This window comes from Macaca nemestrina, chromosome 10, assembly GCF_043159975.1.
Source record: "Macaca nemestrina isolate mMacNem1 chromosome 10, mMacNem.hap1, whole genome shotgun sequence".
In the NCBI taxonomy this organism is placed as follows: domain Eukaryota; kingdom Metazoa; phylum Chordata; class Mammalia; order Primates; family Cercopithecidae; genus Macaca; species Macaca nemestrina.
Window position 1 is genome coordinate 140,603,346 of NC_092134.1, and position 17,793 is coordinate 140,621,138.

Below are 17,793 nucleotides of genomic sequence, written 5' to 3' on the forward strand. Positions count from 1 at the left end.
CCACTTTCTATCTATGAGAGCTGGGGCACTTCTCTGAGCTTCAGTCTCCTCATCAGAAAAATGGAAATAATAGTAATGACCTCTCAGAGGTTTCGTGGTTTAAATGAGTTAAGGCTTATGAAGTGCTTAGTGCACGCCTTGCAGAGTTGGGTTCCATACATTCTATTCGCTTAATGCATTATCTGCCTGGCAACTAGGACGACTAAATTTCCAGAGCCCCCGACACTTCTAGGGAGAGGCCATGGTCCCCAGGATGGGAGGCCCGGCCCGTGTTCCCAGGCGCCGCTTCAGCCGCCGCCGGTCACTAGAGGGTGCAGCCAGGGCAGGCGCCCGCTGCCTGGCCCGAACGCCTGTGCCACCGTCAGGCCCTCGCAGTCACCCAGTCTGCGTCTCTTCCCAGACCCGGGAGATGTCGGGGGACAGGGCGAGTATGGCCACTCACAGCCGTGGGTTCCACGTGCACCCAAGTGCAGAGTCAGTGGCAGTCCTGCTTCCACTGGGGCCTACTTTTTCGAATCCCCAGAGCCTGGGCCGACCCGGGCTGGGAGTGCAGGAGCCCCAGCTCACCATTAGGCGGGGGTCAGCCCTGGCGGCTCAGAGGAAGCCTGGCCATTGGGAGCTCCCTTGAGAGCCTTGGATGGTCAGTCCCTGGCTGGAGGCTGCCGGGGGCAGAGCGGGGATGGGCATCTTTCCTCTGGCTACAGCTATAGCCATGGGCACACCAGACCAGGCCCAGGCACGCCCTGTCCCCAGGCGGGGACTGGCCGGGGTGGGGCACACAAAGGAGCTTCCCTGACAGATTCTGGTCTGGGGAAGGCTGAGAGCGGCCCCTCCATGGTGGGAGAGAAGCCTGCGTTCCGCCAGCCCAGGGAAGCATGAACCGCCTTCACGGGTTCAGCACTCATCTGGGGGAAGTCAAGTGGCCCAGCAGCTTTGCTTCTCCTAACTTCAACCCTACAAAGGCTCCTCCGAGCTGGCAGGGGCTGATTGTCATTCTGTTTTAACGGGAAAACAGTGGCTGAGAAAAGGAACGCATCACGTGGCCAGGCAGTCCTGGGCCCATTCGAAAGGCCTGTCTAGCCGAGCGGAGGACACCAGGGTCCTGCGACTCTGGCCAAGGACATGACAGGTGCTGTCAGCAGATGCTGCTGAAATGCCTGCGAGGAGGAGGGCGATGGGCCAGATTCTGAAAATGCTGAATTCGAAGGGCAATAGCGGTCACCAGGTTGTCCAGGCCCATGTTTTTCAGGTTTGTTCCTTACCACAAAACCCCTTGGTCCAGTAAATTCTTGTGGAGAAAGACATAAATGATGGTTAAAAGTCAGGCAGACCCTTTCCGCCTCCCCGTAGCTCCCATCCCTCCTTTACCACCTGGTCTTCTCGGGCTCTGAGCCTGCCTTGGAAACCACACGCTTCGTCTAAGCCTCTCAGTGCGGAAACAGGGAGCCAGGTAGAGCGGCCGAGTTCCGCCACACAGAGGAAGGAGCAGGGCCCCAGAGTGGAGGGCTCCTCCCTGTGCCAGCTGTGTTCTGGGCCAGGCGGCAGCCCTGGGATCCCCAGGCCGCAGGACATGAGGGGCGGCTACCTGGAAGGACTTGATGAAGGTCCACAGCAGCGTCCGGATGCCCTCCCCACGGCTCAGCAGCTTCACCAGGCGCATGACCCGGAATAGGCGGAAGAAGGTGATGGAGATGCGCGAGTTTTCCTCTGCGTTCTGGAACCCGTTGGCAACAGGAGGTGCAGTTAGCACAGCAAGAGGGGGGTGAGAACAGAAGGGCCCCTCCGAGAAATACAGACCTCAGTGGCAGTGGCAGAAGGCAGGCCAGGGTTTGCTGCACTAGACTTACCCCTCAGCTGGGAGGGCAGCCGCCCACTGTAACGAGTGGACAGCTCAGTCCACTCTCTGCAGAGCTAGACCGTGCCCAGGCCGCTGGGCTGTGCTCCTGTGTTTTCATTCTCCCCACTTCCCCTTCATTCCTAGTTCTTAATGCCCTGGGTGGAGGAACAGACAACTCCATCAGGAACTACCACAAGCTTTGGAATCGTGTGGGCCCAGAGCCAGTTGCCCTGGGAGCCCCTGCCTCTGCAGTGCTGAGGAAGCAGCCCTCACCACTCTCCCGTTTGTCTGGGCAGAGAGTCCTGCATCCTAAGTGGAGCCCAGCACTCTTTGAGGACATGGGTTGGTGGATGGCCTCTCTCCCAGCTGTGGGTATGTGTGCATTTGAGGCCCTCTGAAGGGGCCTCATGCCCCAGCTGCTTGGGACTCCAGCACTTCCCTTGTATCACCTCCTTCTACTTTCCACAGCCTCTGTTCCAAAGGGAGGGATTAGGGGGCTACTCAGTGCTGGAGAGGGTCTGGTTTGCAGCCCTTGCTCTGAAGCTGTTGCCCTCCTACTCCCCTCTGCCCTGGGGCCTCTAGGAGGCTCCAACCCTCCAGGCTGTACAAAACCCTGGAAGGGAGAGGGGCAGCATCAGAGAGGGGAGGCCTCCCTTGCAAGTGATGCTCCTGCAGATGGTCTCCCTCAGGGGCCCTGGGGAAGGGGAAAGGGAAGGTGAAGGGGAGGAAGGGTGGAGTGCAGGCCAAGGTGAGTGGAGGTGGGGAAGGAAAGGGAAGGTGAAGGGGAGGAAGGGTGGAGTGAAGGCCAAGGTGAGTGGAGGTGGGGAAGGAAAGGGAAGGTGAAGGGGAGGAAGGGTGGAGTGAAGGCCAAGGTGAGTGGAGGTGGGGAAGGAAAGGGAAGGTGAAGGGGAGGAAGGGTGGAGTGCAGGCCAAGGTGAGTGGAGGTGGGGAAGGAAAGGGAAGGCGAAGGGGAGGAAGGGTAGAGTGCAGGCCAAGGTGAGTGGAGGTGGGGAAAGGGAAAGGGAAGGTGAAGGGGAGGAAGGGTGGAGTGAAGGCCAAGGTGAGTGGAGGTGGGGAAGGAAAGGGAAGGCGAAGGGGAGGAAGGGTAGAGTGCAGGCCAAGGTGAGTGGAGGTGGGGAAGGGGAAAGGGAAGGTGAAGGGGAGGAAGGGTGGAGTGCAGGCCAAGGCGAGTGGAGGTGCTTGGGCTGCTGCTGTTGGACCTGGGGGAACCTGGGGGCTTGGGCACATGCCTGGCCAGGGCTCAGGACAGGCTGCCCTGCCATCCTCTGCCTCCAAACCTGAGAACATGAGCTGACTCCCCACTTGTTCCTCCTTCTGCCCACACCGGCCTGGTGAGCAGGAACCTAGGAGGGAGCCACTGCCAAATCCGGAGCTAGTGCAGCTCACCCAGCCCTGCGGGCACCGGGAGAGAATGGACCCTCGGGGCTTCCTGTTACTGTTCCCGTCCACACCTCCCTGAGGTGGGAGGTCTCAGGTTGTTACTGGGGCCACCTGGGCCCTCCCCACTCCTTGCTTTACCTTGCCTTTTATCTTGAATTATTTCTAGGTCAGACTCTCCCTGGCAATATCCAGCGCTAAAGCCCTTCTAACTGCACTGCCTGCTCTGGCCGACCCTGGTGTGACATCAGAGGCCGCTTCCCTCACTATGCAGGACAGGAGATTATGAGGGAGGCAGGGAGACCTGGAGGCAGCCACCACTCTGCACACAAGCAAGCTAGAGACCTCTCCTGCTTTCCAGACCTTCCAGACAGGAGAAGAGCAAAAATATTCCTTATGTTTCAAAATCAGAGCTGCCTCAGTTCCTCCTAAGGCTCCCATTCCCCTCAAGGCAGGGGACAGACTGGTGGGTCTCAGGACCGGCTGCACGGTTACCTGAGGGGCTGGGTCGAGAGCTGCAGGCAGCAGCCCTGTCCTGCCCTGGGCTCTGCCCTGCCTGTGTGTTCTGAAGCCTTTGATGCCCTTAATCTCTGTATTTCTATCACCTGTGTATCTACTTGAAATTCTATTTTCACTCCTTAAAAGGAGGTTGTGTTCCCCCAGAGGAGTATGCAGAGGAGGCTTAGGATTTTGTAACTCAGCTGTCAGTTCCACCATGTTCGAGAAAGGAGAAAAAAAAGAAAGAACAAGCTTAAGTGGAGAACTTCAGCTCCAAGTGTCAAGAGTTTGAGAAGTTGGTGCCACAGGGGCATCTGGATCTGCTCAGTTAAAAAAACAAAACAAACAAACAAAAAAAGAAAACACCAAACACCAAGCTTGCAGTGTGAATTCCATTCCACGGTTCAAAACCCTCCCCTGCGGCTGCAGTTTCCTCACGCTGCTGGAGAAGGGGAACAAACACATTGCCATTTGGACACACCAACTTGCTCTAATAAACCACATGACAATGCAAAAAAGAGGCAGATCCAGACGGCTGATCCAGGAAGCAGCGTCCCCAGGAAGCGGGGTAGAGCACCCCGGGCTCAGCCTTTCCTGTGGCAGCCTTGCCTGGCCCTGCCTGGCTGCACTGGCAAACACATCAACCCACCCAAGCTTGCCTCGGTCTGTGGACTTTGCGGCTTGGTCAGTCAACCCCACTGGTCCTTCTAAAAACTCATACTTGGCCCGGTTTGAAATGCGTAACGGCAGCCTTTTGGAGGAGCCTGGGCCAAGGAGGCTTCAAGGTCACACTGAATGGCGTCTCTTTTATCACGTTAGCCAAAGCGAATCAGAGACTCCTACCACAGGAGTGATCCAATCAACGGAGCTCGTTTTTCTGCTTCCAGCTTGCTGCAGAACAGTGGCTGTAGCCTAATTTTAATGGACTTCAGGAATTTAGAAAAATGCAAGGGGTAGCAAGGTTGGAGTGCCTGGAAATTCAATCATGCTCTCAGTAACAAATCCCAGCTTAAACCTTCTATGGTGGACTTCCACCTGAAGCACAGGGAAGCTAGGAGCTGCAGACACTGATGAATAGGAATCATCGTCCGCCCTTCCATCCCCTTGCTAGAACACCTCCTTCTTCCCTCCTTACCCTGGAGCCCTCCCATGGCTCTCATAGGTACCCTCTGCAAATTTCTCACATCAGATTAAGGTCAGAGGCTTTGGCCCGTGGAGTCCTCAGGGCGTTTAACAGGAAATGGCCCTCAGGTCCCATTCTCTCCCAGTGGCTTGTTAGATAGTCAAGATCACAGTGAATTACCACCCCAAGGAAAGCTCAGGGGTAAAACACCACCACTGCACAAACAGCATCTTCACAGCTCACACGAGAAGGGAACAGGCAGGCAAGGCACACGGCAGACACGGTGGCCACATGCAGTGAGAGCCAGGCGGGGCTCCCAGGGACTCTGGAGATCAGGGTGGGGAGAGTAGGGGTGTTAGAGGGGGACACGGAAGCCGGGAGCATGGTCGGGAGGGTTGGTCTTACCATAGAGGGAGAGCATTGGGTATGTTCAGCTGGCTTTAAAGAAAGGCAGATAGAGATAAGCTGTAATGAGCCTCCTAGGAAGATGCCCGGTACTCTAGGTCTTGGCTAACACAGGAGCAACACAGTGGCAGAAGAGGGCAAAAGGAAACAAGTGAAAGAAACGTGAAAGCGTAGGCCTGGCAGGTCCTGGGGCATCCCCGAGACTGTGGGGTCTGTGTTGCTGGGTCTCATGTCAAACAAGGACCCACAGGCATTCTCCTGCCTAAGACCTTTAAAACTCACACCCGTAATATTATTACATAAGCAGATGAGGTCTTTGGGATTTTGTGGATGGAGGTTTGTAATTGTTTTGTTTGGTTTTGTTTTGTTTCAGAGACAGGGTCTCAGCTCTGTTGCCCAGGCTGGAGTGCAGTGGCATAATCACAGCTCACTGCAGCCTTGAACTCCTGGGCTCAAATGATCCTCCCACATCAGCCTCCCCGGTAGTTAGGACTACAGGCACGTGCCACCATGCCCGGCTAATTTAAATTTTTTTCTTTTTGTAGAGATAGGGTCTCACTATACTGCCCAGGCTGGTCTCAAACTCGTGGCCTGGCCTCAAGTGATCCTCCTGCCTTGGCCTCCCAAACTGCTGGGATTACCAGTGTAAGCCACTGTGCCAAGCCTGTTTTAATTTTATTAGCCATTGTTAACCTTTGAGGACTTGGGCTTTATGCACTTTCGCTTACCCCAGGCAGGACCAGCTGAAGGCCTCGCTAACCCCAGGGCCTATCCTTGCCCACATATATTTAAGCAAAGCAGCCCAAGGGCAGTGGCGTCTCAGGTTTAGGGGAGAATGACTTCAAGTCAACACTGAGGAGAGCCTCCAGAGGTGGCCTCAACTCACTCCATAATGGGGCTTGTTCTCAAAGCTCAGGCTCAGGCAAGAGATGGCCTTGCTTAGCAGTTAGTCTATAGATGCGGCAAGCCCTGGCCATTGGCATGAAATAATGAGTGTTGAATTGTTTCCTAAACTGGAAAGCCCTGCACACAATTCAGGATACGAACACCCCAGGAAGCTGTTCTCACGAATCTGACTGCTGAACTCATTTGGGGGTAGAAGCTAAAGAAACTGGCGTCTGGTGAGTATCCCAGGGCCAGCCCTCTCCCCAAGTTCCTGGAGCCTGGCTCTGGGAAGATGCCCTTCCTTTTTGGGCTCCAGCCCAGAGGGCTCAGCCCCAACCGATCTTGACCATCTGAGCTGCTAACTCTTTCTAGAAAATCAGGACTTGGCTTTTACCCTCCACTTTCAGATGGTTGCTCTTGTATTTGTTTTTAAGGTACAAACAAGGAAAACGTGTAATGGAATTTTTGAAGGATGGAAATGTGCACAACTAGACATTTGCTTGCAGCCTGGAAATATTTCTTGGGTAACAGATTTCTCAGCAAAAATTTTTTTTTTTTTTTCATAGCTAGTTGGTAGGATGTCCTTTTAGGGGATGGTGAAGATATAGGGTGAGGTGAGGGAAGAGAAAGAAAGGGACGCTTCTCTAGGCTTTTACAGAACACTCTAGATCTGACTCTCTAGATCTCAGCTTCTGCTTCATGAAGATTCCACCTGCCAGGTCAATCCTTGTGACTGCAGGGTGTGGGGTCCCTAGGATTTGGCTAGCAGGCTGAGCTTGAACACAGAGACAAACATAGGTAGACAGACACACGCGCACACACACACACACACACTCTCTCTCTCTCTCTCTCATACAGGCATGCACAGAAGAAATTTCTTGGCAAAGCACCTAAACCCCTTTTCCTCTGGTGTGTGATAGTTGCCCAGGATGGTCAGGTCTGGCTACCCTCTGGCATCGTTCTGCCCCGCTCCTGGCCCAGTGCTTGGGCTCTTTTGCTCATGGACAAGGAGTTCTATGTTTCTCAGGCTTCAGTGGGGCAGGGAGGGAGGCCCAGAGGGAGGTAACCTACACCACGTTAACTCCAGAGTGTTGGGCAGAGTTCCCAGGAAGCTTGAGCCATTGCTGGCCTCTTGGATCCATCCTGCAAACCATCACAGCTGCTCATCACTTCTAAGAACCCTGGGCAAATGCTTGAAGGTCTTCTGGGTCAATCCCAGCCTGAACAGGACCAAAATGGAGATAATTCTGACAACACACCCAGGTATTTGGCTTACCTGGCCTAATTGAACCAACCTCTAGGCATCCAAAAAAAAAAAACAAAAAAAAAAAAAACAAAACCGGTTTCATTTTACTTCTTAAACATTCAGAATCCTTCATTTGGGATTTTTAGATTTTTAAACATTTGTCTTAACTGTCTTTTCTCTTGTTGCATTTTATAGCTCCCATTTAAGACCTCGTCTATTTAAGTCATATTTCACTTCAAGACTTGACTTTAGGTCTGTTCTGATAATCTTGATAGTATTTTGTATTTTAATAACATGTATTGATTTAACATTTTCTATGGCATGTCTCTATAATAGCAGACAAGAAAAAGTCAGGAGCAGCTATGAGGACAGTAGAAAGAGGAGGAATGAAGACTTTCTGAGATCTATGCATGGCATTCTCCCGCCCCGGTAATGACAACTCTCCTAAGAGACCAACTTTGGAAGAATCTAGAGACTCAAAGATTCACTTTTTCTTGAGCCTTAAGCCATACCGTTCACAGGGCATTTTTGACTAGCTGAGACAGTGTTGCCTCTAACACCACACAAACTTGTTTTCACATGAGGAGCTACGTTTACAAGGTCTGTGGTCTCAAAAACCAAAAACCATTCACGATGAAATCAGAGAGCAACACCTGAGTGATTTCTACATGGTAACAATAGGAAGCAGCCTAAGACACAGCCCCCACCCCCAAGGCCCCCAAGGTCTACTGATGCCCTAGACGTTTCCTACATGAACCCAAGTCATCGTTGGTCTTTGGTACCCTTTCCCCTTGGCAAGTGAATCCCCTTCTGAGATGGAAGGAAAGATTGGACTTGCTGGAGTTGGACATCTGTGGTATCCCAGGATCAGCACTTTTAGCTCAGAGACATGTTTCTGTGGTTTACCACTCTCTTTAAATATCAAGTATGGCGCCTTGAGAAACTACAAAGCATCAGTTCTACCTTTGCATGTAAATTCAGAATTTGTTGGTAGCCATCAATACTTGGGCCATTCATCTCTGACCCCTTCCCAGATTTGCTGCCGGGGCCTTTGAGTTAGTCTGTAGTTTCTCCATCTGTGGTCTTTCTGGGGGAAGAAACGGGCTGTAGGATTCCCTGAAGACATACGCCCCCAAGCCTGGAGACTGCATTCCCCTTTTACAGCAGCCATCAGAGCTGCTTACATAACCTGAACATTCTGGCTGATTTTTAATACGGCACTGTCTCCACTAATGGTAGGCGTGGAGAAATTTCTGAGCAGCCAACTCTTTCATCCTTGTTTTCTAATGACCTGGTAATTTTCAACGATTGCACGATATCGGGGCAATTAACTTAATTTTTTCACGTAATTGATATAAATGAAATGAGGTTATTACTCCGTATCTCAGGCAGAGGTCAGGCGTTTTCAGAGAGAGAGCGCTCTGGTTAGTGGTTCCAGATAACAGGCTCAGGGCAAATAGAAAGGAGAGCCGATTTCCTTCCTTCAGTATGCTTATGCAGATTGCCTTGGTTTGGCAGAAGTGGCATTGAGGAGAGGAGCGGTGCAGGGCAGCTAATGAGAGGAGGTCTCTGGAAAGCTGTCTTTCTGAATTAAGCTCAGGGTCAAATGAGAAGTAACACCTCAGTGGATGAAGTCTTTGTTTCTGGAAGGCAGTCACTGTACTTATTTTCATCGGAATGCCAGGTCTAGGCCACATTTAGGATGCTGAGGGGTGATAGGGAATGCCAGAGGCCAGCAGAGACAGGATCCTCCCAGGTGGAGGATTTTCCCACCAGGATGGTGTGGGTGGCCGCGGGATGAGTTTCCTGGTTGCCACATTACATGGTCTCTCTGGAGACTTAAAAGGTAATTGAAAAATAGCTTTTCACCATACGAAAAACAGTTTTTAAATAATTATTTTTTGAAAGCACAGCCAAGGGTAAGGATTATAGAAATTCAGGGGCTGAGCAGTAGATCTCTAGGCTGGAATACCCAGCCCAGCTGTCCTCCACCATACTCTCCTGTGGTCAGGCGGCCAGAGAGCATTGTGAAGGGGGCATAAGCCATGGCTGCATTCTCCTTGGCAGGCTGATTTTGAAAGGTGCAGATGACCTCTCATCTCCTCCAGGGAAGGCTGGCTCTTGGCCCTACAGAAAAGGACCGTCCAATTCCAATGGCTGCCATTGAAATAACGCTATGACCTCAGTGTCACTGAGATTCCACGCACCTCTGAAACAGATGTCAAAAGTAATGTCATGGGATTGTGAGTCTCTAAATCGTGGTCCTGCTACAGAACCCTTGTTGTATTTTTTTAAATGTCTTGTCCAGAACTTAGGGAGGTGGATCTGATATAAATTTCATTCCAAGCCACGTGAAGGTCTTGATCCAGCTGGTACCCCCTCCCCATGCTCCACTTCTCTGCTTGTACTACCTCTAATCTCAATTTGATCTGCAAGACACAACAGCTGGTTCTGTTGGGGGGTGTCATGGTGTGGAGGAAGACCAAGGGGTGGGCTTTTGAGAGAGAGACCTTGGAGTTAATCTAGGTTGGGAGGAGGTGGGTCAGGCTGGTGCACAGAGAGAGCTGGGAATGGCAAGGGTCAGGAGCTGCTAGAGACATCTGACGCCAACTTCATAGTCAGGAGCCAGCAGGTGTAGGTTAAGGGTGTGTATGTGGGTCCTCATAATCCTTTTATCTCCCCTTCCCACCAGGAGAAACATATTATCTCAGGAGGAGTCAGGAGGTGCTGACTCTTGGAGCCACTGGGGATGGCAGCAGGGCAAGATATTTTAAGGAGGCCAAAGTAAAGCATGTTTTAAACTGCAAGACTTCTACAGTTGAATGAACAGGTACTTGCTAAGAGAGGCGAAGGTTAAACACACGTCAGCTGGGATAGACAGGAGCCGAGGGTAGAGGCCAGTGGCTTTCAGACAAAAGAGCAAATGAATGAGATATGTGTCGTTGGAAGCAATTTTCAGCAGAATTCCCATTCTGGTTTGGTGTGAATGGAGAGACGGAAGTGATGGGGGAGGAGCACTGAGCAGAGGAAGACAAAGGGCAGGGAACGAACGCACCAGGATAAGGCTAAAAATGGACGGGGACCAAGGAAAGAACTCTGTCCCCGGCCACCTCCCCAAGGTCGGAAGCCCACGGGCTTTCGTGTTGCTCCCAAGTGGAATTCCAGCTAGAAGGAGAGGGCCTTTCCTGCCTTTCATGTGTGTCTGGAGTTACAGACACTGAGTTGAAATGCCCCTTAAGAACTTCCCTCAAGGGGCCTTTGGCCCCAAGGGGACTGGCAGCGGGCTCCCAGCATGGGGCTGCGGCTCCTGGCCCTCTTTCGCTCTTCCTGCTTTGTGTACGAAGCTGTGGATGGCTGAGAGCTATGCCCTGTGCTGCTGGCTGCAGTGACCAGTTTGCTGGCTGGAAGTGGCTGAAGCCTCAGGGTCTCACTGTTATCATCTGCAACCTGATGGCTCTCAAGGTGGTATTACCCGCCAGAAACACACTAAACAAGACTGATTACACAATTGCCTGGGAGTTTCATCTTCCCCTGGGAAGGACAGCCCAGCATCTAGTCATTCAAACAAACCAACCTCCACCAACGAAAAGCCCATGAAGGATAAACGAATGAAATCAGTGTGCCAGCAGTGCCAACTGCATCAAAGAATTCCTTATGCCAGAAGGAGAGGCCACAGGATAGAGAAGAAAGGCAGAGAAACAGACAGTGGGTGAGGCAGGGAGGGGCAGAGACTCAAAAAGGAAACAAACAGATGATTCCAGGGTGGGAGCACCAACTATGAGAGTAAATGGGCATGAACAGAAATGGCCGTGCTTCTCGAGGCACCCTACGTATCTTTGAGCCTGCCTGTGTCTCCTCACTACCAGCTCATGTCATCTTCTAGGTGCCTTTGCTTTACAAGATTTCTGGAAAAAACCCCAACAGCAGGTTGCTGAGCCTGTAGGAACTAAAGTGTCGGACACTGAAGTGTCAGGTCAGGTACAATCAGCTGTCTGGCCACAGCAAGGGGTGTGCTAGGCAACTTCCGCCCGAACATGGAGGGGAATAGAGGGTCACATGTGGGTTGATAAGATGAGAACAGGAAAGGAAAGAGCATCTGAGGAAAATAAAAAGTGACACGGTATGGGGCAGAAGGCAGAGGGCAAGGGGAGCCTGGACGGGTCAGAGCCGCATCAGGACCTTGGCAATCTCACACAGCTGAATTAAGAACCCAGATTGGATGCCTATAAAAAAACAGGTTCCCAGGACCTTTTGGGTCAAACCTGCAGGGTACTTCTCAAGGCAAAGCTTTTGAGAAGACTCCCTGAACCGGGCCACTTCTCAGGCCCGTCTCTCTGTCCCCACCCCCTCAACCTCAACATCACACCAGTTCACACAGCAAGCCTTGCCCTCGACCTTGAGATCCGGGGCCTTTGGCCTCCTCCCAGGGGACTGCTGATGGTCAGATGCTTCATCCCACTTCTAGGAAAATGAGGGTGGCTCTGCTAACTCTCTCCAGGGCCAGCTGTACTCTTAAGCAGAGTAGAAAACAACCTAGTTGCTCTACAAAGAGCGACTAGGAAAAGGGAGGATGGGGAGGGACCTCACGAAAGTATCCTCCCCACTCAGGGGTCACACTGCTGAAGGCTCACCTGAGATACAGTCAACATTCCACCTGCAGGCGGAGCATGGCCTTCTCTTCAAGGTCGACGATTTATTAGAAGGGCCGCTCACTGAGCTGCTACCACCCAGCACGAATTACTGTGCTGGAATCACTTCATTCTGAAACAAGGCACCTTGGTAGCATTAGGTTTGTTGGGGTTGGGGGTGTTGCTCAAAGTGGGAAGAAGCTGGAAGGGACTCCAAGGGCAACAGGAGGCTGCAGCAATGAGAAGTGGGGCTGGAGGGAGGTGTCAAGGATAAGCTCTGCCCCACCCAGCTGTCCTGTGACCACGGAGCTTGATTGAATCTATCTGTCCTAGAACCAGCTCAGGCCACACCCACCAATGTCACCTAGACAATGGCTGGCAACAGCACCCACTTGAGCCCCCTACTGACTGGGAGTTCCAGTCAGCTTGCTGTGGAAAACCTGTGAACGTGAGTAACCTATTTCCTGCCTTTTGTGTCCTCGCCTAGAAAATTAGTATATCCTCAAGCAATATCACAGAGCAGATGCTCAAGGTACCTTTGAAGAATAAACAGATAAGGGTTTGGGCTAGGTGGTCTCTAAGGTATGTACACCCTAATGTCCTTGGACAGATCTGCTTTCTGACCACATCTCTCTACCCTCCTCCCTCATCATAACTATGGGCGGCGGGAGGGCACTCAGCCTTGCCTTTTTTTTTTTTTGAGACGGAGTCTCGCTCTGTCCCCCAGGCTGGAGTGCAGTGGCGCGATCTCCACTCACTGCAAGCTCCGCCTCCCGGGTTCACGGCATTCTCCTGCCTCAGCCTCCTGAGTAGCTGGGACCACAGGAGCCCGCCACCATGCCCGGCTAATTTTTTGTATTTTTAGTAGAGACGGGGTTTCACCGTGTTTGCCAGGATGGTCTCGATCTCCTGACCGCCCGCCTCGGCCTCCCAAAGTGCCAGGATTACAGGCGTGAGCCACCACGCCCGTCCAGCCTTGCCTTTCTTTTGCCTATTCTAGCCCCTTCTCTGCCATGGCATGGGGCAGTGGGCGTGGTTACAGCCACAAAGGCAGACGGAGAGAGCCAGGCCTGCTGTCCAACGCAAGCACTGTGGGTTGCAGGCCGAGAGAGAGGGCTGGAGTCGTGCAGGCTGAGCTGACTCACCCCTGAGGGGGCGGACGTGTAGCAAGCAGCTCTCTCTCTGACTCAGGACTGACTGCTTTTCCTCCATCCTTCCAGGACCCAGACTCAGAGAGGAGCCCGGCTTGCTAGTTGTGGGGAGTAGTGAGTGACAGTTACTGGAAGTTGTGCCTTTCGGCCTATGGTGGAAAGATGCTAAAGTAGAAAGGCTTTCAGGGCCTGAAGGTGGGGAAGACTTGGGACCAGCACCCCGACATGCTGATCCCTGGACACTCCCTGCCCTGCCTTGTCGCCGCTTGCTCCCTCTGGCTCCCCGTCTCTTTCTTCAGCTGCAGATGCAGATGCCAACTGGGTAAAGGGAGTGGTGCTGCTCCACGCCTCCTGGCCTTTGCCTTCTGGTCCCTGTAACCAGAGACACGGATCCTGGTGTAGCCTGCATTCTGTCTGAGCATCCCAGGGGGATCCCAGGCTTTGTGGATCCAGCATCCGCAGCATCAACCGACACAAAGAAGTCAAGTCAGACAGCTCCACCCCAAGTCCTGTTGCCAGGAGGCACTGAATGAGGAGTGTAGGAACCACTGGGCCCTGCCCTTCAGTGATGCCATGCCCAGGCCAGCCTGGCCCAGGGATTTAGCCAGCGGGCACTGTGGAAATACAAGAGCCAATTCTTGGACAGAAATGAGTTTGAATCCAAGATTTGCCTCCCATTCACCATGTGGCCTTGGGCAGAGGTTTGTCCTGTCTGAGCCTTGATTTCCTCATGTGGAGAGCAAGCGCTCGGTTTTCATCCGATCATGTGTATGGTGTCCTCGGCACAATGCCTGGTCCGTGCTCATCAGGTCGTGCTCATGTTGGTCCTCTTCTCCTCATGTTCACAGCCACTGCCACCTTCGCTTAGCTTTATTTCCCTGCTCTGGACACGTCTGTGCATCGTGCAAAGCCTTCACCAATTCCTCCTGTGGGCTGTGCCCAGAAGCTCCAGGGCCAGTGTTCTTTCTCCTCACTGTGCCTGCTCTGCTCCCTGAAGGTCTTTCTCCTGCTCCTCTTCTCTGCAGAATCTCCACGTGAGCTCCACCAAAGCCAAGGGAGCCTCTCCTCCCTTGCTCTGCTTCAGCCCTGTGGCTTTGCGGATTATCTCTATGCAGACGACTCCATCCCTAGAGGAATCATCCCCGTGAAGCCATGGGTGCCTGATGACAGGAAACACCACCTCAGAACCCAGCAAGGCAATGGGGGCAATGAAGCGTCCACCTCCAGCTGTCAGAAAATGCCCAAGTCAGAATCACTGCATGCCGGAGTTGCAAGAGACCATCCCAAACCTCTCACTCCTCACTTATGCATTCAAGGAAATGGAGGCCCAGAGAACGGAGTTCATTGCTCTAAGTCACCAGAGCTGGAAGCATAACCAAAGCTTCTTCATTCACAACTTGGGAATGTTTCTCTATGTCCATAATGCAGGAATTCAGGCTGCCCAGCATGTTCTATTGTTCAGTATATTTTAAAATACAGAATGAAAAAGAAGGGTGTCGGGAAATGCTGTTGGTCCAAGCAGTCAAATTAATTCCAGTTTGGGATGTTTAGGGAGCAGCTTTTGATGCTATAGTAACTTTCATGAACAACTGCAGGAAAATATGATTTCAGACCCAAGCACCGAGGAAGACCAAGAGGCTTCCTGAGAGCAGCAGGACGTTGCACTCTTATCTCCCCGGCTACAGAGGAAGAAAAGCTTGGATTTAGACCCAGGTGATGCACTGGGAGGAAAAGGGCAGGGGCCCATGGCTCAGATACTGAGGCAGAATTCAGCATGACCGCATGAGGGGGCCTGAAGACAGTCCTCTTGTGACATCTGGCAGTTGTTCAGAGGCATCTCCCAGATGAACAGAAGTTGGAGGGTCCTGATCTCCTCGCACCAGAGGCCCTGGCCCAGGCCTCTCCACTCTTCTGCCTCTTGTCGCTTCTTCTTCTCTAGTGCCAGGGCTTTGGGTACCATCTTGTTGTGAATGACTCCATCCCCAGGCCTCTGACCAGTGTGTCCACCTGACATCTCCCCTCCAAGGGCTAACAGATACGTCAAAACCGTGCTCTGGCTTTTCCTCACTCACACAGGCCCCGCCTCCAGCCCGCCTCCTTGCCTAACTGCTCCATCCTTCTCTGACTTAGGCCAAATCTCCCAGTCCTCCTGGGCAATTCTCCTCCTGCCCCCAGGCAGTCTGTCAGGAAACACTGTTAATTTTGTTTGCAAAACAGAGTGATGGGCTGACCATTTTCCACCGCTTCTACTGCCACAACTTTGCTCCATGCAATGGACATCTTCCACCTGGATGACCGCATTTGCCTTCCAAATGATTTTCCAGATTCCACCCTTGACTCCTACAGACAGCCAGACTGGTCTCTTTAAAAACCAGAGTCAGGTCACGTGACACCTCTGCTCAAAGCCACCAGTATATCCCCTTCTTGCTCAGAGTAAAAGCCCAAATGAGGACACTGTTAGTTACCCCTCTGCTACCCTCGCCTCTCCTTTCCCAGCTCAGTCTGCACCAGCCAACTTGGCTCCTCCTGCTGTGCTACCTCTTCTCCCAGATCTCCGCATGGAGAATCCTCAATTCCTTCATGTCTTTACGTTGTTCAACTGTCACCTCCTTAAGGAAGCCCATCTTATTTAAACCAGCGCCTGCCATCACTGCTCCCCAGCACCTTGGAGCCCCCTTATCAGGCTACTTTTTTTCCTGAAACGTCTATCATCTTCTAACACACCGTACGAGTTCCTTATTTTCTGTCCTTGTTGCATTGTGACTTGTCTGACTATTCCCGTCTACAGTGCAAATCTGTGAAGGCAGGGGCTTTTGGTTTGCCAACTGATGGATCCCAGGTGCCTCAAACGGTGCCTGACATATAGGAAGTGAGACTCTGAATGCTGTGGAATGAATGGATGATGGTTCCTGAGAGGAAGGGCCCCATAGCCCGGGAAAGAGAAAAGGTGAGGGGAGTGTAAATGTGGGGACGATTTGGAGGAAAGTTAGGGTGGAGAAGGCATCTGGGGAGGGGTTTAGGAGTTAAAGACGGCAGGTTACAGGTAAAATGCCCTCATGGATTACACTGAAGCTGACAATGTAGACTCTTTCCAAATAGACTACCCTGGGAACATATGTCTTGTGATGAGAGTATGACTCAAAATATCTGGGAAGGCCCGGAGCAGGGCCCAGGGATGCAGGATTTTCTGAAGGATCCCATGGGCTTGGGAAGAGAATGCTGGGGCTGTCCATAAGGGCTAATGTCCTACAGGCAGAACCATCTAGTGGGAGGGAGTGACCTCTGAGGATAGGCGGTGTTGCTCAGTTAAGCTGCCATCCCTCACACTGGCTGCTATGTGAGCACAGGGTCAAGCCGGACTGTGCTTTCAGAGCAGGCCCCTCCAGGCCTCAAAGTAATGGACCGTGGTATGTGTGTGTGTGCTGGTTTTGATCCGGTTGTATCTGTTGGCCAGCTCTATGGGTCCAAGCATATCTGGGAAACAGGGCTCTCGACTGTGGGTTGTAGGTTATAATTAGACTAACCAAAAGGTCTTGGTTGGAGACTAGGCCCTCTGAGTGACACCAGCAGTAAATTTGGAAAGAATGTCATTTTCTTGGGTGCCACGGTTTCTCCCATTCCACAGTGCGTTACCAGTTTATATAGAGTTTTTAAATAGATGCTCTTATTTGAGCTTCAAAACACACTGCTGTAAATACCACATTCCTCTGACAGATGAAAAAACAGAGTCTTTGGGCATGTTGGTAACGCTCTGACAGGAAGCAGCAGCAAGACTCAACAATCTGCCAGTGTTCTGACTTCAAGTCCAGCTTTCTCCTCTCCCAAACCGCCTTCCTGCCTTGGGGGATGTTATGTTTGTTCTTTTGGTTCAGAAGCCATCAGTTGTGTGGGAGAGGGAGAAAGTGGCTCTGAAATAGGTGTCGGGTCTCAGGACACCTCCTCTTGCTGTCAGTCACATGCACAGTTGCCACCCTGTCCCCCGACAATCCTTCAGTGGGACTTCAAAGCCACGAGTGCCTCGGGCTGGAGCATCTCAGTGTGGGAGGACACAGGGCAGTGGAACTCTCAGCGGGGCTGATTATCGCTTATTTACAAAGTGGAAAAAACGCTGTGGTTATTTAAGATATCAATTACAGAACGTAAGTTCTGAGTAAACTGTGGCTGGTGGCAGTACACCGGGAGGGACAGGTGAGGTTTCTGTTTACCAAAAGGCATTGTGGAGTATAGAAACCAGGAATTCTGGCCTAGCAGGAAGTGAGCTGGCCCCAGGAGGGCTAGGCTGACTCTGAGGCACTGGAAAGGTACTTAATCTCTCCATCATCACCTTTAGCATCAGCAAATTGGGGATGAGAGTTCCTACCTGTCGAAGGGTAGTTTAGCGTTAAGTCAGATAAATGCAAAGTGATTTGTAAATAGAAAACCACTATTCCGATGTCAGGAGCTGCTACATGGGTCCAGGCCCCCTCCCTACTCCCAACAGAGCCCCCTTTTCTGTATAAATTTTATAGAAAATGCTTTTTTGTTGTTTTTTCTTTTTCTTTAAAGACGTGAATAGTTTGGGAGAAAATGGCAGACTGAGTGATAGGGGCCTTACCGACTGTAGGAAGAACCCACAGGACCCC

At 52.0% G+C, this 17,793-nt stretch overlaps 1 protein-coding gene across 45 annotated transcripts in view; it reads right to left on the reverse strand.

Moving 5' to 3' along the window:
• The window catches only part of LOC105484109 (calcium voltage-gated channel subunit alpha1 C), a 649,973-nt gene that overhangs the window by 39,243 nt on the left and 592,937 nt on the right, over positions 1 to 17,793 (reverse strand). For 33 of the 45 annotated variants that reach the window (XM_071070623.1, XM_071070633.1, XM_071070626.1 and 30 more), the window contains 2 exons: positions 5,262 to 5,294; positions 1,586 to 1,714 (listed from right to left, as the gene is read on the reverse strand). In XM_071070623.1, the coding sequence (XP_070926724.1) occupies positions 1,586 to 1,714; positions 5,262 to 5,294 (162 nt within the window). The remainder of the gene's footprint in view (positions 1 to 1,585; positions 1,715 to 5,261; positions 5,295 to 17,793) is intronic. The other 12 variants (XM_071070630.1, XM_071070635.1, XM_071070632.1 and 9 more) reach the window with 1 other exon arrangement.